The sequence below is a fragment of the Mastigoproctus giganteus genome, chromosome 10, assembly GCF_048544385.1.
Source record: "Mastigoproctus giganteus isolate SK-2022 chromosome 10, ASM4854438v1, whole genome shotgun sequence".
NCBI lineage: Eukaryota > Metazoa > Arthropoda > Arachnida > Uropygi > Thelyphonidae > Mastigoproctus > Mastigoproctus giganteus.
In genome coordinates, this window is record NC_143584.1 from 88,849,139 (window position 1) to 88,869,995 (window position 20,857).

The window sequence follows — 20,857 nt, forward strand, 5'->3', positions numbered from 1 at the left end:
TTATTTTTTACAATTTGGATACAGCTATGGTACAGTGGCGTGCGTTATACCTTCATGGAGCCCAAGACAAAATGGAATTTGGGGGCCCCATCTAAAGAAAAAACTAATAAAGAATATTTTCAATTTCATTTAATTGTGACAACAAAACAAACAAATTATATGACATAAGAACTAAATATAAAATTTCATCAAAATCGGTAAAACCATTTTTGAAAAAAAAAAAAAAAAAAAAACGTAATTTTAAAATTAACCTTCAAGTAAAGTTCATTGGCGCTGGCAGGTAGAAAATTCAGTTTCTGTTAAAAGCCACTAAAAAAATATTAGCAAAAAACAGCAATGAGTTTTTGAAACAGTGATTTTGGAGCCCTTCTCTGACCGTGAGCCCTAGGCAGATGTATTCTTTTTTCTACAGGATAACGCGCCACTGCTATGGTATTATCTTTAGAAAATTGTGAATCTAACTTTGAAATCAGATAGCCAAGATAGGGTAAAAATGTATTCACTCGAAAATAGTCTATCAGATCGGTCAAATTAACTCGGTTTTGTTCCACATTTCTGACTCTTGGAATTTGTATTTCCACGTCTAAACTTTCGGAATTACTTTTGGTCTGGTCAAATATAATTCTAAATTCAGTTTCTGAATTTTCTCTTAATCTATTCAACGCCGTTTTAGCAATTTCTACCACTGCAATTGCCTTACAGAAGTCAACATTAATGCTTTGCAGTTGAATTTAAAATTGTAGTGTGATGGCTAAAAACGTTGTCAAAATTCTTAAGCACAACAAATTTGCAAATTGCTGCGGATAGTGACTGGGCATTCATGGATACTGACAGTATTGGTGCTAATTATATCATCCACCACAAAAACTACTGCAGGCAGTATTTCCAAAAAGTATAGAATTCCGTGGTGCTCTCAACACAGCGAGTTTCCCAAAGTTTCCTGACCTTTACTGCTTTCTGAGTCGGTAAGAGTTCTGTTATTTTCGCACTTAACAGTTAAATTCTTCAGGCAGATTCTCTTAAAAAATTGTAAACATTTGTAATTATGCCGACAGTATTCCGAATACATCATTCGAATTTAAAGCACAATGTGTGTGCCAATCACAGGCTGTACACACACACATTACTATTAGGTGTGTCGGAAAACTGCTAGCTTGGGGGGGGGGGGGATTCAAAGAATAAAAGAATAACAGTAAGCGCAGTCAGAAGCGAAAGTTATTCTTGCACTGCTTCTATTCTAATGAGCAGCAGCCTAGACAGCACGTTCTGGGGATTTCAAGAGCTGCTGGGAGTCATCATGGAACAAGTAAATACATGTTTGTGTTAGGGTAAATAAAAGTAAGAACAGGTGAATATTAGTACTGTATTAGTATTAGTATTAGTAACGGCCGCATGGTGCAAGAAAGCCTATGGCTTATGCTGCACCAGCCAAAAAAAAAAAAAAAAAAAATCCGAACAAAACAATGATAAAACAAAAAATAAATAAATAAATAAAATAAATAACTAAATAATAATAATTAATAAATAAAAAAAAATAAAATAAAAAGGAAATTAAACCTATCATCCTATGCGCTTCCCTTACCCGAAAGTACTATCCAGATGACCTTTGAATTTCCCCAAACTGTCGGCCTCTACCACCCATGAAGGCAACTTATTCCAGTAATTTATAACTCGCTGGCTAAAATAAAACTTCCTGCAGTCCAATCTAAACATATATATACTTGCATGTACAGAAAGGCTAGAACTATAGTAAATAAATTCGGTGAATTTGAAGTGCTGATCAAGACATCAAAGGCAGATATTGTTAGGACATCAGAGACATGGTGTTACACAGATATAAGCAGTGGAGAATTGGAATTTGGGGGGTACAATGTGTACAGAAAGGATAGACAGGATAAGAAGGGAGGAGGGATTATGCTGTTAGCTAAGAAACATATAAAATCAAAGGAAGTGCATCCAGTTGCCATGAGTGGCCAGTGCAATGTTGAGTCTGTTTCGTGTGACATAAACACTGGGAAAGGGAAAATGAGAGTAGGAGTGTGTTATAGGCCGAATGACTCTGATGAGAACAACGAACAGTTGTGCAGAGAAATAGAGTGGGCCAGTAAATCAGAATGGCTTGTAATGAGAGATTTTAATTATCCGGATATTCACTCGAACTTGTGGTTTGGTCACTCTCACGCTAAGAAGATTTTGAACCTTTATTGGCGGATTGTTTTCTACAGCAACACGTTCACGTTCGACGAGCAACCAGAGGAAGTAATCCTCTTGAACTGATTATCAGCAATGATTATTCATGCATAAAAAATTGCAGATAACGGAACCACTAGATGATAGTGATCACGGTGTACTGATGGGACTTACTTAAAGATGTAACTACCAAGAGTAAAGGGAATGGTTTTTGATTTCATAAAGGTGACTAAAGGGGTCTCAGACAGTTATTAAATTCTGTACGGTGCGATCAACGGATGAGGTTAAAAATAGGGCGTTCAACTGGGAAGCCTAGAAGGAATTAATCTTGGAAGCTACTAACTAGGCTTTTCATACCATCTAAGAAATACCATTCACGATTTAGACCTTGATGGATGTCAGATTAACTAATGAGGCTCGTGGCAGAGAAGAAAAATGTGTGGGATGCATATAAATTATCGGGTGACACAGAAGCCTATGTCAGATATAAGCTAGTCTGTACGCAAGCCAAAAAGAGGGTTAGGCAATCGAAGGCTGATTACGAGCAATCATTGGCAAACGATGCAAAGAAAAACAACAAAGATTTCCTTACTTATGGAAATTCTAGAAGGAAGGGATGAATCAGATTGGTCCGCTTGATGTTGATGATTTCACTGTTGATGATCACGCTCAGATAGCTGACAAACTGAATGAGTATTTTGCATCTACATTCACACATGGCAATTCTGTAAAGAAGGGGAGGACAGAGGTTTACTAAACTCTAATAGGGAGCTAAACGATTTTGTAATATTGAAGAATAAAGTGGACGAGAAATTGTTGAAGTTAAACAGAAAAAACTGGGGAAGACGTACTGAAACAGAAGGTACTGGGGAAGACGGAATCTATCCAGTCATATTGAAGGATGCAGCGAGAGAAGTTAACAAATCCTTAGCCATAATTATAAGAGCATCCTTAGATTCAGGGGAGGTCCCCATAAAGGAGATGTGCAAATGTATCCCCAATTCATAAAGGGGATTCAAAGGGTGACACAAATAGTTATAGACCTGTTAGTATAACTTCTGTTCCAGTGAAAATAATGCAGTTATTGGTTAAAGAAGTGATGCAGGATCAACTAGACAAGACTGGAGTGATAGTTCAGACACACCATGGGTTTGCAAAGGGGAAATCTTGTCTGAACAATTTGTTTGGATAGTACGATGTGGTCAGAAAGGAAATGGATGCAAAAATTAATTTTGATATCATATACGTACTTGGATTTCAGGAAAGCTTTTGATTTTTTTTTTTTTTTTTTTGGTAGTTGTTGGCGCGCCGGCATCTGTGGCCATAATGCACCTCCCAAGGTTTTTGCAGTACTTTGATCCAAGCCCGAGGCGGGATTCGAACCCGCGACCTTTGGATTACCAGGCAGGTACTTTACCCACCCCGGGTAGCCCGGTCGGCAAAGCTTTTGATACTGTTGCACAAGAAAGACAGCTTTACAAATTGGAGCGGTATGGCATTAAGGGCAAGTTCTGCAATGGATAAAACGATGGCTGAGTAGGAAACGTCAGCGTGGTAATAAATGGACACTGTTCTACGTGGACTATGAAGATATGAAGACTATGACAGATATGAAGTTCTCTGAGCAGTGCAGACGGGCTTCCAGAACAGGTCATGGAATTTTGTCAATGATATATATAGGAATTTTGCCAGCACAGACAAGGAAGTGATTATCCTCTTGTATAAGGCAGTGGTCACGCAACACCTTCAGTACTGTGTACAGGTCTGTAGGTCTCATTTTAGGAAGGATCTAGAGTTGCTAGTACGAGTACAGAGAAGGGCAACAAGATTAATGAGAGGAACAAAGGGGTGCTCTTACCAAGAGAGGATTAAGTTATGCAAAAAACATCTGGTGAGGATGAGCTTGACACATCCAGGGTCCTGAGCCTGGATGTCGTCATTCTTCTCTTTCTTTACATCTCTCTCTCTCTCTCTCTCTCTCTCTCTCTCTCTCTCTCTCTCTCTCTCTCTCTCTCTCTCTCGGGGAATTCAGAATTATTATTTTCTTTTTTTCCGGCTGGTGCAGCATAAGTCTTAGGCTTCCTTGCAAAATATGGCAAATAATAATAATAATAAAGTCGCAGCATCAGGAGACTATGCACCTGCGAGATGATCCGATTGAGATATATAAAGCCTTGAATAGTCAGAACAGGCTCAAAGGCTTTTGCACTCGTAAAGGTGACTACAGTTGTCTCAGAGTTTTTTTTTTTTTTTTTAATTCTATACAGTGGGACAAATTTATGATGTTACCAACAAGAAATTCGAAATGGGAAGCATTCAAGGAATTATTCTTGGAAGCTACTAGGCTTTTCATACCAATTAAGAAATACTGTTCAAGGTATAGGCCTAAATGAATGTCAAATGACCGAGTCAGATTCGTGGCAGAGAAGAAAATGCATGAGACGGGTATAAATTATCAGAACAGATGCCTATAGTATATATAAGATAGTCTGTAATCAAGTCACAAAGAACGTTATACAAGCAAAGGCAGATTACGAGAAATGATTGGCAACGATGCAAAGAAAAACAGTAATGAATTCTTTAGTTATGTAAACTCTAGAAGGAAGGATGAAACTCTAGAAGGATGAATCAAATTGTTCCACTTTACATCGATGGTTCGATTGTTGGTGCACATGCTGAGGTAGCTGATAAACTGAATGAGTAGGTTGTATCTACAATTACACATGAGGTGTTATTCAGGGAGGTGAATGCCGGAAGTTTATCAGATTCTGGCAGGGATCTAAATGATTTTGTAATAACTGAAACAAAATCGAAATTTTGTAATAACTGATTGGAGAAACTTTCGAAATTGAACATAAGAAAGGTACCTGGATGGATGGGATATTTCCATTTATATTAAAGTAAGCAGCAAAGGAAGTAAGCAAACCCTTGCCATAATTATGAAAACTTCCTTGGACTCAGGGGAGATCCCATGGACTGGAGATGTGAAAATGTGTTCCAAATTCACAAAGAGGGGATCGCAGGGTGATGTGAGTAATTGCAGACCTGTTACTTTAATTTCTGTTTCAGGGAAAATAATGGAGGCACTGGTTAAGGAAACAATGCATGGCATGATCATCTAGACAAAATCAGGGGCTCACATTTGGGGAGTATGGGCTTGCGCACCCAGGTTCCTGAGCCTATCATCATTCTTCGTGATTCTCTTCTCTCTCTCTCTCTCTCTCTCTCTCTCTCTCTCTCTCTCTCTCTCTCTCTCTCTCTCGGGTAATTCAGAATTTTTTTTTTTTGACTGGTGCAGCATAAGCCTCAATTTATCAAATTATTATTTTAGCGTTGCCCGTAATTGAAAACATTAATCTGTATTTGTGTCTGCAAATTGCGTGTGTTTTATTGTCGATTTGCCTGTTTTGCCGGGAGAAAAACCGTGCTATCAACGCCTGAGGCCAATTAACTCAGCCACGAACTGAAAAACGCCCATTAAAGTTCCTCGCGTCATCGACGGGATTCGAACCTGGGCCTTTTCCACCCGATGTGGGGAGGACGGTGACGATACCACTGTAGTAGCACAGACCACATAAACCTCAGGCTTCCCTGCACCATATGGCTAATAATAATAATAAGAGAAAGACAAGGACAATGATGACCAAGAGCCGCCAACACCACCCAAAGCCAGCCGTGGGGAGACTGAAACCTGCTCGGAAAGATGGAGGAAGGGGCCTGATAAACCTCGTCGAGTAACAGGAAACTGCAATTGCTAACCAGAAGGAATACAACAAGATTACATAGATAAAATTGCTTCCAATGCATGGCTCACGAGCGGGATGCTCGTCCCTGAGACGTAAAGATTCATGCTCGCCATCTAAGACCTGGTAATCAACACCAGAAACTATAGAAAATACATCATCAACGAGCCCGGAGTATCCGATGACAAATGTTGACGATGCCCTCTAGCCTCAGAAACGATTCTAAACATCACAGCAGATTGCAAGGTGATCACCCAGACTGAGTACACTCATAGACAATACCAGGTATCCAGGATAATACATCAGAAGCTAGCAAGTAAATACCAGTTGAACAAAGAAATTATACCGTACTACAAGCACGAACCCCTGGCAATACTAGAGACTGCAACCCACATGCTGTACTGGGAGGACCGCGACATAATAGCGGATAAGATAATCCCGCATAACAGACCGGACATAACCCTTGTGGACAAGAAGGAAAACGCTACCTATCTGATTGACATAGCGCTACCCAATACTGGCAACCTGCAAAAAACCCATGGGGAAAAAATTAGGAAGTACACGGACCTAAGACAGGAGATCAAATAGATGTGGCATATGAAACAAGTAATGACGATCTCAATCATCGTGTCAACCACCAGTATGGTGCCAAAAACCGTACATAACAGCCAGCAGCAATAGGTCTCCCAGCTAACACCTACCAGGAACTCCAGACAGTCGCAATCCTGAACACCTGTAGGATGGTCAGAGAGTACCTCTACCAAGAGTAACACCAGACATAACAACAACCACCCTGTGTACTTGGTAGTAATTCCCATCATGAGGGGGAATCCCCAATCAGAGAGAAATAATAATAATAATAATATTGCAGTTGCAATTCAGACACAGCATGGGTTTATTAAGGGAAAGTCTTGTCTGAAGAATTTGATTGCGTACTATTATGTGATCACAAAGGAACTGGTTGCAAATAATAATTTTGATATCATATACAGTACTTGGATTTTAGGAAAGCTTTTGATACTATGGCACATGGAAGACTACTGTACAAATTGGAGCAGTACGGCATTAAGGGCAAGTTGCTACAGTAGAGTGTAGGGTGTGTTTAGTGTCGAATGGCACCAGGGGTTTCCCCTATCTCCGCGTAGTATACATTGCTGGTGTGACACAGAACACTGTCAATGCCAGAGGTTTAAAAGTATATGGATTTTGTATATATGTAGTGTTGTGTACCGTTGTTCCTCTGGTCATTTAGCCGCTGGGCCCCTAATGGGTTCCAACGTTGTCCACACTCTGCCCCGTGGAGGCAGACCAGGTACACCAGCATCATATTTACTCTGGCAGGTCTTGCCACCTAATTTCCTGAGATTTCAGTGGCTAGGACCTAAAAAAAAAAAAAAAAAAAAAAAGCTGCAGATAGGGGTTAGCCAAAAAGATTACTGGTTATGCGTTTTCATGTTGTTATTAAGTTTTTAGGTGTAGGGCTCAGGCAATTTCGAGCTGGTTCGGACGCTGGTTATAAGTTATAAAAGGAGGAGGGAGACTGAAGGCTGGGGAAAAGACAGAGATAAGGGGTCCATAGAGAAGATGACCCCAAAACAGTGGAGCAGGCCCATGCACCACCAGAAGGAAAAGAGGGATGACGAGGGGGCAGGCGACCAGAAGTAACCTCTCCCCTCACCTGGGTGGTGGAGGAAAAGAACCACGCAAGGGAACATGGCAAGGAAAGCTTAACGGCAGCAACTGAGCTGTGCTTTTGAGTGTCATACCTGGGACGAAGGTCCCGTCCCATCTTGTCTTCTTTTTCAGAGTCTGGCGAGGCTGTCACACTTGGGACTGTACGTAATGTGTCCTGCCCGATGTATACTTGTTACTACGAGTTCGGAGCTTTCAGGTCTGGTCGTCAAGTGTGTGGTTATCACTGGACTGTGTAACTGAACCTAGTACGGGTCTCTCCTAGAATTTATCCCGTTTGTTAAGTCAAAATTAGAGATGTATGTTCACTGCAGTCTGATTTTGGGGGCAGTTTCACGGCTTCCGTCCATTTGGTCACTGGATCAGCAGAGCTGCATAATATCACAGTTTGTGAAGAGCCTAAATCAGGAAGGTCCAAAACAGTGTTGTCATTCATGGGACAGAGGTCCCGTCCCAATATCAATGGTAGTCGTTGACAGTCCTGCTTGAATTTGAGCAAGACGAGTTAGTCAGGTGTACGTTCGTTACAGAGGTAGGGATCTTCTTCTTGTGAAGAGCTCCTGGTAGTATTGCGAGAAGGCCTTGTACTCTCTGTCGCTGTCCAACAAGTAATGCTCCTGGAGTTTTGGATTGAAGTTAATTCTGGTAATCAGAATGCAGCGAAGGTCCTCACACAAAGGGCAGTCATACATTAGGTGAGTCCAGCTCTCCACAGTGGCAGAGGGGATCATCAATAATTCCAAGACTTGAGAGTTTGGCTCCGATGGATCCGTGACCTGTTAGCATGAAAGTTTCTTACAGGCCGGGGGAAAACCATGACGGAGACTTGGGATATATCTTGTTCATATGTGGAGTAAATTTCCTAGTGATATCCTTTAGTAGAGTTAGCCCATCTATCTTGCCATGTCTGCTGTAAATGGAGGCTAAGGCGCTTCTTTTCAGCATTCAAGTTGTTAGTGGGTCAATGGTGTGGTCCATGAACGTCACCGATGTGCCTTTTGATAGTTGGTAGAGGAACCCGCAACGTATCACCTACAGGTCCAAAGGAAGGGCGCCTGCCAGCACCTGAAGGGCATGGGTGCTGACAGTACGGCAGGCCCTGGTAAGGGTAAGGAGGATAAATCTTTGAATAGTTTCAAGCTTCTTTCTGTTTACTGCTATTTTTGCTCTATTTTCGCTCCAGGGATATGGTATCCACGGATACCATATCCCTGGAGCGTATGTAATCGCCGGTAGAAATACTGCTTTGTAGAACAGCGAGAGAGTGCGGCGGTTGAGGCCCCAATCCCGCCGCGTAACTCTGGCGACCAAGGCAGTATAGTTCCTTAACTTTGCCTCCAAGTGTTTAGAATGTGGAAGGAATGTAAGTAGAGTCCAGGATTATTCCTAGATATTTCAGTATCTAGACCTGGAGAGATAATGAATACAGTAATTGTCAATGGTGTGGAAACAACTGATTGGATTACAACAGTGCAGGCAATAACATCGGAGTTGTTTCCTCATGAGGAAGAAGGGGGGAGATAACAGAGCAAGAAGGTATCAAGGACTCTAATGTAACATACCTTGGGTCTGTTGATATTAGCTTATTTACTTTAGAGGAATTGAGAGCCGTTCCTAAGAAAATTAACATTTCCAAAGCTCCGGGGATCGATTTAGTAGAGAATATCGCTGTTCTTAAAGTGATTGAGTTTTATCCTAACATTTTGTTAAACTTATATAATAAATGCTTACTTCAAGGTACCTTTCCTGGGATCTGGAAAGTTGGTTTGACCAAGCTGTTAGTTAAGCTGGGTAAAAAATCAAATGACCCAAGAGGGTATAGACCAATTTCGTTATTGGCTAAACTTGGCCAAGTTTTTGAAAGATTGTTATTTTTAAGACTGAACCAAGTCATGGATAAAAATGGTTTGACCCTACCTTTTTTTTTTTTTTTTATGAAAACCCCAAACACGAAAGGTATCAAAACCTATAGTACTTAGTACCGTGCATGGGTTGAAGGAGAAGTATGGGGGGAGGGGGGGATGCCGGAAACTTTGCTCTAGAGACTAAACATGGGTTTCACCACTTCAAGCCTCCAATAAGCAAAGTGGTGGTATTTCACCGGTTGATGAAAGTCACTACCACCTTAGCTTAGCAGCATGGTTTCAAGAGAGGGCATTCTACGGAGGATGCCATTAATGATCTCATGAATTTCACCAACCAGGCAGAGGATAAGTATGTGTTAGCCATCTTTATAGATTTTACTGAAGCTTTTGACAAGGTGTGCATGAGAGTATTCTGTTTGTATTAAGGGGTATGCAATGTCCAGACTTAATGCATAGAACGATACAGAGTTATTTGTATGGTAGAAAAATTATACTGAAATCTAAGCATTTACAGTTTAATAAGAATCTTTCGAGAGGGTGTCCTCAGGGGTCTGTATTGGGCCCACTTTTTTGGAACTTAGTACTTAAGATTGCTTAAGCAGATGTTTTGGTTTTATGTGTTACTGGTAAATCCAGGTCTGTGCTTGAAATAAGTGTGGCCCAGGTATTAGAAAGTCATGGGCTAATCTGCATAAACTATTGATATCTACAACTAAAACTGTTATGATTCTTCTTCTTAAGGGGAAACTAAATTATGCGCGACCGCCAAAAGCTTTAATTAAGGGGGGGGGGCAGATTCCCCCAGTATCTGAAGTGAAATATCTAGGTATAAGAATTGATGGTAGATTATCGTTTTTTCCACATTTAAATTACTTACATGAAAAAGTTAACAAATTTACTGCAGAAATAATTCGATTAACTAGGTCAGATTGGGGGTTGAAAAGGAGAGAGTTTTAAATTTATACTACAAGGCAGTCTTCTTACCCATAGTTGCGTACGAAGCATCAGCCTGGTACTTCAGCGTTACTAACGTTAAATTTAAACAGAAATTGTTATCGATTCAGCGCTCAATGCTCTTCAAAGCTCTTCCTCTCAAGTGCAAGACCTCCTAGATGTCATTTCTTCTGATGGTTTTTCTCTTCTCACTGACGGAATTATCCCGACTAGAATGGGAGAGTCCCACAATTGCCTTCTTGACTTCGCAATTGGGGAATGCTCACTAACCTATGCAGTACTGGATGCAACCATTTCTGATCATCGTCCCATCTTAATGGTAATTGAAAATGAAGAAATTGTGGAAGAGATCATGCACACTTACAGATCTGTGACTTCAGGCTCTCTCAATCAGCTCTGCTATGATCTCCAGCAGTCTTCGTGGGATGGGGTGATTGCTACAGATGATCCTGAAATTGCGACGAACTTCTTCTATGAGCATATCCTAAATAGTTACGAAAAATGCGCGTCATACATCAGGATCCCAGGGAATAAAAAGACCACTAGGCCAAGACGGAAATTATGCCCATTTATCTCAAATAAAATTTGTAACATGCTAAAGAAAAGGGACAAACCTGAACGAATTGCTAGAGAAACAGGAAAGGAGGGGAAAAAAAACAAATACACAACGTACAGAAACAAAGTCACCGACAGTATTAGGTCGGAGAAAAGGAAATATTATTGTTCTCAACTTAAAGGCGTCATTACAAGCAAGGAAAAGTGGACAGTCTTGGACAAGCTACTACCTGGAAGGAAAACGAAATCACAGAGCTACGTTGGAGATGTAGTTGAGAACGAGATACTCATCTCAGATGACCAGGAAAAAGCCGCAGCCTTCTGTAATCTTCACACTTGAGATAAAGTGATTACCACTTTATCTCAAGTGTGAATAACCTTTTTAAAGACGAAGTTGACTCTAGAGATAATGCAACGACAGAATCTGTCAAGCACTCAATGAGGAGCTCGTTTTTCTCGCTCCGCTCTCAGATCAAGAGATTTTAGAAGCAGGGCATCAATTAAAAGAAAAGGGAGCCCCTGGCTTTGATGAAATATCTCCTGCTCTGCTGAAATATCTCCTGCTCTGCTGAAAAAGGTCCTGAACTCAGTTCTAACACCACTGAAGTATATTTACAATCTTTGCTTTCAATCTGGTAAATTCCCGTCTCAATTCAAAAAAGCAGTCATTGTTCCTGTTCCTAAGGGGAAAGATTGCAACTCTATCAACAATTTTCGTCCAATAGCTCTACTCTCAGTTTTTGCAAAATTATTCGAAAAATTCTTCACGGCAGACTCATGGGCTTTCTGGAAGTCAATCAGCTTATCCATCAACAACAGTACGCTTATCGTTCAAAAAGATCCACTGACCTGGCAATTGTTGACTTCTGCTCTAGGATCACCGACTGTCTTGAAAAGGGTCACTATGCAATAGCACTGTTTCTAGACCTATCAAAAGCTTTTGACTGCATAAATCATAATATCCTACTCAACAAGCTCAACAATCTTGGCTTGAGAGGAAAAATTAACCTTCTCCTTGAAGACTACCTTACTGATAGGCCATTTGTCGTTAAAACAAACTAGTCTTTTTCAGACATTTCTTATTTCACCAGTGGAGTACCTCGAGGCTCACTTCTCGGACCTATCCTATTTGTTCTTTACATTAATGAATTTCTCTCTCATCTTCCATCTTCCAACCTAGTAGGGTATGGCGATGACATTTCCATTCTAATCACTGATAAAGACCCTAACCAACTTCAATGCAAGGTCTCTGCCCTGCTCTCTGAAATGCATAGTTGGCTACAAAAGAATCAGCTTATACTAAACCCAGAAAAATCCAAATATATGGTGTTTAGGACGAAAAATAAACCATTAAATATTGATTTCGAAATAACATACAAAGGAAAACAACTCGAAAGGGTGAATGATACCAAGTTTCTAGGAATCTGACTAGATGACAAGCTGAGTTGGGATAAACAAATGATCACCTTACAAAAGAAGACTTCGTCACGAGCAGGAATACTCACCCGAGCCTCTGCCTGGGTACCTCCTTCCCTTCTCAGACTAGTATTCCTTTCCTTAATACAGCCTCACTTCACATATGGAATCATCTCATGGGGTACGACCAGTCAAGATAACCTTGCTAGAATCAATTCACTTGTCAATTGTAAGAGTCAAGCGAGACTCTTAAGCATCTACCAACTGATACAAAAAGCTGAGGCGGTCTTTGTCTACAATGCTTTGAAAATTCCAAAATTTCCTCCTCTCTTCAGATCCGTTTTTATAACAACAGAAGAAGAAGGAATAAGATATAATTTAAGAAATGAAGCGAACCTGAAGGTTCCACTTTTTAGAAAAGCCATAGGTCAGAAAAATATAAAATACAGAGGCGCAAAAACCTGGAATAATCTTCCTGAAAATATCAAAAATGCTATTTCACTAAACAGGTTCAAGAAGCTCCTAACTGAACACATCACCAGGGATGTTTGATCTAAATCACCTTCCACTCAACTCCTGAACTTTCCACAATGCATACCAGTTTGGAAATTATGTAAACAAGTTGAAGGAATAGCCGTCAAAAAGCTTGTAACACTCTACGCAATTATTTCATAATTTTTTTCTTTCATACTTGTTATTGTAAAAGTACTCACAATGTAATTATAAGTACTGTTGTTAACCACGCGACATGTGTGGTTGGTTTACGAAGTCTTTGTAATGGAATGTAGAAACATGTCCGATTCATGGTGTATCTGGTTTTATTGTTATCTTTTTCAAAGGGAACACCCCCTAAAAAGCGTCTGGCTTATGTGTTCTCCCTCTCTTCTTGCTGTTATCTCCCAACAATTGTAACACAAAATAGGGATACATAAATTATCAATTATCAATTATCAATGCTTTATGTTATTTCTAGTTTGTGCAGAACAGTCTCAACGAATGCTATGCAGGTTTTGGCCGGGCATTTGCCTCTAGACTTGTACATTGTGTATCGGGCCCTTTGTTATTACTTAAAAAAAGGCATAGTGGTTTTTTTATGAATATTACATCTGATGTCACTATAGAGATAGCTAAAGCTAAGAAAAATGTTCTAACACAGTTGATTGGTATATGGTATGGCAACAGAGATGGGATCTTAGCGTAACTGGGGAGGTGACTAGATTGTTTATTCCAACAGTTAAATTTACTTATGATAGTAACAACAAATGTTTTTTTCCTTCTATGGTAACATCGTTTATTTTAACTGGCCATGGCTCATTAAATTTTAAACTACATTACTTTGGTCTAGTCAGCTCTCCTTTATGTACTTGCGATCAACCTGAGACTTGGAGTCATTTATTATATGATTGTAGTTTGTATGTTGAACTTAGAGAAAGGCTAAAAGTGAAGATTGGTAATTTGGTTAGAGGCTGTGAAAGTGATCTTATTGCTAATCAGGATAAATTTCAAGCACTGGAAGAGTTCTGTGTAACTGTTTTTCAACGGCAAAGACATTGGAATAATTTAATGCTTACTAATTAAGATTTGGTTATATACACTTTGATTATCTGGTTGTTGTTTTTTTTAGTTTGTTTATATTGTATGTATATGCGCGTGTGTGTGTGTGTGTGTGTGTGTGTGTGTGTGTGTATATGTGTATATGTGTATATGTATATAATTTTTTTTTATTATTATTATTTTATTATTTTATTATTTATTTATTTTTATTTTTGCTGGCTCTCAGGTGTGGGCAGCCTGGGATTTTTGTTTTGTTTGGTTTTTAGGCGCATTAGCAACTAAGGCCATATTGCTCCGGGAAATGCGGTGGTCATTCCCTGACCTTTCCGCATCGTCCATATTTGGTGGTGACGGGCTCGAACCCCGGTCTAATCAAGAAGCGTGTGCTACGCACTGCTGCTCCTTCCCACCTGGCTACGGAGGCGCCGCAGCCTGGGAGCGGGATTGCTGGCACCCACCGGTATAGCACTACTTCCGGTGGGTGCGGGATTTTTGTGCATGAGGCACTGTTAAAATAGTAGATCAGGCCCAGTACCAAGTGACTATGGGCGGCCATTAGGGAGCAGTTGTGCAGGTGCTAGCTGTTCCCTGGTGGCGAAGAGACCTGCGACACAGGTCTGTTTTGCAGAGGTTCTGCACAAATTCAGTTTATCAGGTGGAGATAGACGGAAGTCTAGGTGCCACCCTAGACATAGTAATAATAATAATAGATATTTCAATTCAGTAGTGAAACGTATTGTGGTCTCGTTTATCTTAATTTGTGGACGTCTTCTGAGGGACACTTTCAGTAAGATGCAATTAGTCTTCATTAGAGAGATTTCAAGATTATGATCCCTTGCCCAGTTTTGTAATATCGAGAGAGCCTGATTTGCAGAATTTTCTAGTTGCGCTCTGCAGTCTGCAGACACGGCCAGGATCAGATCATCTGTATAGGCCTGGGAGATAACTTCATTCCGGTTAGTGGTGAGGAAGTCATCAAGTACAACATTCCAAAGGAGCGGCCGCAGTACTGAGCCTTGGGGACAGCCCCTGTAAACCTGGCGTTTGACTCTACAGTATGGTGCATTGACATTTATTTCTCTGGCTGTGAGGTAGCTTCTTATGGTGTTATAAAGGTTTCCTGGAAGACAGGCACGTTTTAGTCGGCTGAGGACGCTCGGCCACCAGAGTGAGTCGAACGCCCCAGCAAAGTCTATGGCAATAATCAGGAAATATTTTCTCTTTGAGTTTGTGGCAGTTGTGAGAATATTCTGGAGTGTGTCAACTGTTGAGCATCCTTGTTTGAAACCATATTGGCTTGTAGAGAATAAATTTGCTGCATTATAATGTACTGTAATTCTACTGTGTAGTAGGTATTCGAAAAGCTTGCTTTGCTGCAGTGGATAAAAAGGATGGTTGAGTGCGAGAAGTCGGTGAATAAGGGGGATGTGGGAGTACCTCTGCATCTATGGTAGCGGTCGCTGCCTACACAATATTAGCTGTATGAGGTCTTGATGGAGAAACCACTTCGCACCTGAAAGTTCGATCACACCGGCATATGGCCGTGCTACCAAGGCACCCATTACCATTCGCTTCATTTATCACTTTAATTGTTTCTGATGCATATGTAAACCCATCTGACATAAAAACGAATCACATATTACTGTTCAATATATGTTCGTCATGCATTTGAACAGTGATCGTCAGTGACACGCGGTTAAAAAAACTCTCTTCACGCAACACTAGCTGGACAAGTACTGGCATGCGCACACAGTCTGCTCAGTAGCGATCAGGGAAAGCACCTCTAGCGGCAGTTATGGAAAGTTTGTACGGTAAACATAAAATCTTTCACCGGTCTGCGAATTAAATGATCACCCCTCCTAAATATACTGCCCTAATCAAAAGAATCTTTGGGACTGGGGGCTTCTCTGGCCATCTTGAAAGCCATATTCTTCCCGATTGTTACATATGCTGCTGGGGCTTGATGCCACAGGGCCATACTTGCCAATAATGTAGCCAAGCTGCAATCAATCCGAGACATGCCATGCCATGCTACTTACCATATCCAGAGCATACTGCACAATTAGCACAGCGGTGCTCTAGGTCCTTGCTGGTACCATCCCGTTCGACCTGGAGGTTGCTCACTGTGGTTCCACTACAAGGCATCACACATATACAAAGTCCATACACTTTTGAATCTCTGGCTTTTCCAGTCAACTGGTTCACCCACAATGTAAACTACGCAGAGATGGGGGAAACCCCTGGTGCCGCTTGACCCTAAACACACTTTACACTTTACACTTTACAGATGAAGAAAGGCTGTTCCGACAACCCCTCTAGATTTCGCCATATACCGGTCTAATGATTTCAAACAGGAAACCAAGAGGCTAGATGAATGCCTTCCACAACAATGGCATCCAGATGGGATAACTCACCGAAAAGCACCATCACAAGTCTTTCCTGCCTTAAGTCACAATTACTCACTCCGAGCCTTCTTTCTGGTTTTCCCCTTGGTTACATGTAACATTTCTTATTACAGCACACAGATCATTAAAATCCAAACTTGTAAGCATTGGAATCACTCAGGACCCATTGTGTACATGCAACACCTCAGAAAACTGGGCACTCACCATTTACCATTGCCCAATTTATGATGACCTAAGGACGATACTTATCACAGCTGTTCATATTTTCCCTCAAGGGACCAAACACTAGTTCATCTTAGACCACGAATATTATAATGCCCTCGCCAAGTTTGCTTAAGACATTTTCTCCATTTTCGACCCTGTGGCACCTGACCAATCTTCCCAGTTGAGATCTCCACTTGAACCATAATTAAACACCGATATCTCTACCTGTCAGATGACTGACCTCTGCAGCTTTGCAAGTTGCTGATACCTAGAAGGCTCAATAACTACACAGGATCCACAGATGCCCAGCAGGGACGCCTTCATTACCCCAGAATATGACAACCAAATTTTGCACCTGGACTCATCAGGTAATACACTGCTAATACCTCCGTAGATCTCAAGATACAAAAGACCTCTTAGCTGGACTCGACTTGCTCTAGCTTCGGCTAGACTTACCATGGATGAACTGCAAACCCTACATTGACCTACCTGAATTTTCTACTACATCGACCTGACTGCATTTGACCTTATAACTGGATATACATCGCACGGTTACACGAAGTTTATCTCTTGTCTCCTCCCCCTGTCATTGGTAGGACCATGCTAACCCATAGAGCAGGTAGGAACAGTGAGACCAACATACAGCAAGGGAACAGCATGTTGGTTGCATCAACATGCTGCTCCCTTGCTGCACGCCTTTCCTGCCCACTCTGCGGAATATCTCAATCGCCCTTTCGCCTGATGGAGCCTTGTTCCATTGACACCTGGAAGGAGCTCTTCTCTTCATCTTCCATATTTCCACCTGCTACCACCCTCTTGCATACACTGTTTTTTTTTTTTACTTGGTTCCATCCAGGAAGCTCAGGCGACCCCGACTCACCTCCAAGTGATGGCGGCGAGCAACGTAGGGTTCCACTAGGGACCCTGTGGCCATGTAGCCAGACACACAACAAAACATAACGTTACATTACACAAATAAAAAATTACACGTTTCTGCGCGGTAGCACAGTAGTATCGTCACCGTTCCCCCCACACCGGGCGGAAAAGGCTCGGATTCGAATCCTGTCGATGACGTGAGGAACTTTAATGGGCTTTTTTCACTCCGCGGCTGAGTTAGTCGGTCTGATAGCAAGGTTTTTTTTTTTTTTTTTTTCACAGAAACTGGGGTGTTTCGTCCAGCAAAACAGATAAATCGACCAGAGAACATGCAATTTACAGCACAATACACATATGGGTATATAGAAGCAGTTTGGGGTGACTCTAATAAAATAATTTGAATTACATTTTATATTACAGTAGTACTATGTTTCACCATGGCGCAAATGTGGGGAACCACCGGTGGCACCTTACATCAAAATACTATGCTACTAGAAGGGGTGGCATTTTTTTAAAAATCTTTACTGCTACTGGATGGCGCCACATAATATTTTATTAAAAATAATTTTATTATTAAGATGGACTCGGACACACCTCTGCAAACTTTTCATCAAGAGCCCATAGAAAAACAAATACGCATATCTTTTGTTTTAAATAAAGTGATGATTGCATTCCATAGATATTCGAGACATCATTATTACTATAATATTACAGTACAGTAATATTGCTATAATATTAATGGTTTAAGCTGTGAAAGAAATGTGTTACCTGAGAACAATAAACTATAAATAAATTTGTATTATGCTATTTTCGGAACTGTGTTATACATTAGTAAAATGTCACATTCATAAATTTTGTTATTACAGCTAACAATGGGAAGAAATGATTTCTTAATAAACCAGCATGTTTTATTTTATGAAATCATTTTTAGAAAGAGTCATATTTCGTATAAATCTTCGCCCATAAACATTCCACGGAGCGCATATTTCATTCTACATGTAATATGAATCTATTCCCTACAATCTACATTGTTAACTCCTGTGACACGATGTAGCGTCCCAAAGTGTAAACAGAATATTTCTTTACATTAAGGATTTTCACTTCAGATGTTGTTGAAATAGAGTTTTGCGAGCATCAGTGACAGAGGCCATATTGTTCCGCGTATATTGTCTGTAAATCCGTGTGTTGTGATGTCGATTTTCTGTTTTCTGGATGGAAAACCAGAGTTTCCCAGAGAAAAACCACGATACCTTGCCTGAGACCGACTAACTCAGCCGTTTTGTGAAACGGCCCATAAAGATTCCACCGTCATCGACGGGATTCTCAAGTTGTTTTTTCACTCGATGCTTAATGCCTTGATCATAGACGTCCGCACTTTTTGCCTTAAACCACGATTCCACGTCATTGATGACTTCCTGAGACGAATCAAAGCGGCGTCCACGCAATGGTTTCTCAATTTCTCGAAACAAGAAGAAGACGTCTGACGGTGCTAGGTCAGAGAATAGGGTGGGTGCTGCAGTAGTTCGAAGCCGCGCTGGGCAACAAAGTTGGTGGTGGCAATGGTTTCTGCAAAGGCGTAAGCAATCTTGGAACCCATCGTGAAGAGACCTTATACATGTGCAGATAGTCATGTAAAATGCTGTGAGCAGACCCATAACTAATGCCCACTACATTTGCGATTAAATTAATTGTCACACGTATGTCACTCAGCACCAGCTGCTCAACCTTTGCAATCGTCTCACTCTCTGTGGATGTTGATGGCCTTCCTTCTCTTGGCTCGTCAAAGACACTTGTACGACCGCACTGGAACTCCTGTTTCCACTTTTTTTACAATGTCATAGGATGGACAATTCTGTCCACACACAGCTTTTATTTCTTCATCAATGTTCTCAAATGCAGGAACAGGAACTTGATTACTGCCCAATACTCCACTTTGTTAACCACAGTGTCCCTTCCTCAGATTCCGGGCTACACTTCTGGTGTACGATCTACGGGAATGAAATTTCACATGTTAGTTATTGAATATGTAGACAACTTATATTAAAAATGGCATCTTCCTACTGATGTTTTATCTAGGTCACGGTACGAACGTTTTTATACTCCCTCGTGTATATATCTATATATGCGCAAGCGCACCTGATAATATGTCACGATCACAATATGTTAGTTTGGGAAGAGCTATTCTAGAACCAAAATAAATATTTTAACAAACTGTTCACAAACGTCTCAAATGGGATTTTAATAACAGGATCAAGCAGGAAATTAGCATTATTTCAATTTTTCTAATCTTAACATTCAAGATCTGATCTTTATTTTTATGTTTGTACTTTAGGATTTAAAGTGCAATAGCACCATTAGCCAGAGTAAGCTACTTATGATCAGAAATCCTTCCACTTTTGAGTTAACAGATCAGTTTTTTAGCAGACTAAAATCACGATTTTATTAGTCTAGAAAACGAAATTCTCTCTCTCTCTCTCTCTCTCTCTCTCTCTCTCTCTCTCTCTCTCTCACACACACACACACACACAGATTTAATTAAAAAAAAATAACAAAAAAAGCACATAATAGAAAAAAAAAAAAAAAAAAAAAACATTCTATCTTATTTCGAAAGAAAATAACAGGAGTTGCTGTCTACACAAAGAAAAGCCTGTTTGTAACCTCCGAAGCAAGAAGATATTGTTTAATTTTGCGCAGCCAGATTACCCAATACAGTATTTATCTATGGGTAAATACCGTGATAAATACGAGTAAAGTTTACAAAGAAGTTGCTCGACTGGTTCTGAAAATTGTAAAACCGAGTTTTCAGTATACTAATTCAAACTAATTCATAAAACAACGAAGCCGAAAACACCGTAGCTCGAATGTGTATCGGCAGCATTTTTCAATGCTATAATTATATGGGATAAAGCTAGAAACGCACCTTCTCACAGGTGAAGTATTAGTTTGTAATTTATTAGCCTCATTAAATTCTGAAATTTTTTATTATATACCATACAGAAGAAAAAGAAGGCAAGATGCCATTGTATATAGTAAATTTGTTGTTTAGTGTAGTCTTTTGATGTAACGGTAATGATTACGAAACTGATATACTGTACTACAATTGGTAGTGTATGTTGATACTTATTTTGGTATCTAATTAAATTAATATAAAGTGACCAGAGGTCCCGGATTTCAGTCGTTTGCCCTGCATTTCAAACTGTCCCGGAAAATTTATCGGATTGGACATGTAGCCTCCATACTTAATGGCAAACATAATGCAAATGATTTGCATTATGTTTGCCATTAAGTATGCAAATCATTTGCATTATGTTTGCCGGGAACAAATGGAACCACGGAAAGAGTTTTTTTAGTAGTAAATAAGTTGTGGACGTCAACAAAAAAAAAAAAAAAAAAACACCAACTT

General features: G+C 40.3%; 1 protein-coding gene across 1 annotated transcript in view; it reads right to left on the reverse strand.

Moving 5' to 3' along the window:
* LOC150079141 (uncharacterized) overlaps positions 1-17,512 on the reverse strand; it is a 73,617-nt gene extending 56,105 nt beyond the window's left edge. Inside the window, exon 1 of the mRNA XM_090382968.1 lies at positions 17,459-17,512. Within this exon, the coding sequence (XP_090239094.1) occupies positions 17,459-17,512 (54 nt within the window). The remainder of the gene's footprint in view (positions 1-17,458) is intronic.
* Between the last annotated feature and the right edge of the window lie 3,345 nt (positions 17,513-20,857).